Source organism: Geospiza fortis, unplaced genomic scaffold (genome assembly GCF_000277835.1).
Source record: "Geospiza fortis unplaced genomic scaffold, GeoFor_1.0 scaffold674, whole genome shotgun sequence".
NCBI lineage: Eukaryota > Metazoa > Chordata > Aves > Passeriformes > Thraupidae > Geospiza > Geospiza fortis.
In genome coordinates, this window is record NW_005054851.1 from 38,594 (window position 1) to 39,534 (window position 941).

A 941-nucleotide genomic window follows, 5' to 3' on the forward strand; every position below is an offset into this window, starting at 1 on the left:
CCCCAAGGGACCCCAGGGGATCTGTGCCGGGGCTGATCTCCCTGCACTCCCCGAACAGGAGCCAGTGCCCCAGCCCAGTGCCATGGACGCCCTGCACGAGGCCGGGATCCATGCCGCCGTGGCCCTGCAGGCTGGGCCGCCCTGGCTGGAGCAGTTCTGGCTGCTGCTGACCTCGCACCTGGACCCCAACTCCATCTACACCGTGTGCTTCCCGCTGGCCCGCGGCCTGGACGAGCACGTGTCCCTCATGGTCCTCTGGATCGCCCTGGTGGCCGAGTGGCTCAACGTGGTCCTTAAGTGGTGAGGGGGGCACGTGGAGGGGGGCACTGGGGCACTCCCTGCGCCCTGCCTGGGGCACTCTGGGCACACACACCCTGCCTATGGCATTCCACAGGGTCACCCGAGCTGCCCCAGAGCACCTGCCAGGAATTCCTGGCAGAGAAAAGCCCGGGAGGCAGCAGGGCTGGCAAGGGATCCTGATCTTCATCTCTGGAGATTGAATTATTCTGGGATGGGCTGCAGGGATCCTGCTCTCCTGGATCCCAGGGCTGCAGGGATCCTGCTCAGATGGAAATCCTGGGATGGGCTGCAGGGATCCTGCTCTGATGTATCCCATGGCTGCAGGGATCCTGCTCTGCTGGATCCCAGGGATGGCTGCAGGGATCCTGCTCTCCTGGATCCCAGGGATGGGCTGCAGGGATCCTGCTCTTCTGGATCCCAGGGCTGCAGGGATCCTGCTCTGCTGGATCCCAGGGATTGCTGCAGGGCTCCTGCCCGGCTCTGTTCTCTCTCCCACGGCCCCCTGCTGTCCGTGCCGCAGGTTCCTGTTCGGGGAGCGCCCGTACTGGTGGATCTACGAGTCCGGGATGGCCGAGCGGGAGCAGCTCCCCCTGCGCCAGTTCCCGGTCACCTGTGAGACGGGACCAGGTGAGCCCCGGCTC

The 941-nt window shown here is 66.0% G+C and overlaps 1 protein-coding gene across 1 annotated transcript in view; it reads left to right on the plus strand.

Annotated features, from left to right (window-relative positions):
* Positions 1 to 54: 54 nt before the first annotated feature.
* G6PC3 (glucose-6-phosphatase catalytic subunit 3) overlaps positions 55 to 941 on the plus strand; it is a 5,310-nt gene continuing 4,423 nt past the window's right edge. The window contains exons 1-2 of the mRNA XM_031065535.1: positions 55 to 300; positions 821 to 927. Of these exons, the coding sequence (XP_030921395.1) occupies positions 83 to 300; positions 821 to 927 (325 nt within the window). The 5' untranslated portion in view covers positions 55 to 82. The remainder of the gene's footprint in view (positions 301 to 820; positions 928 to 941) is intronic.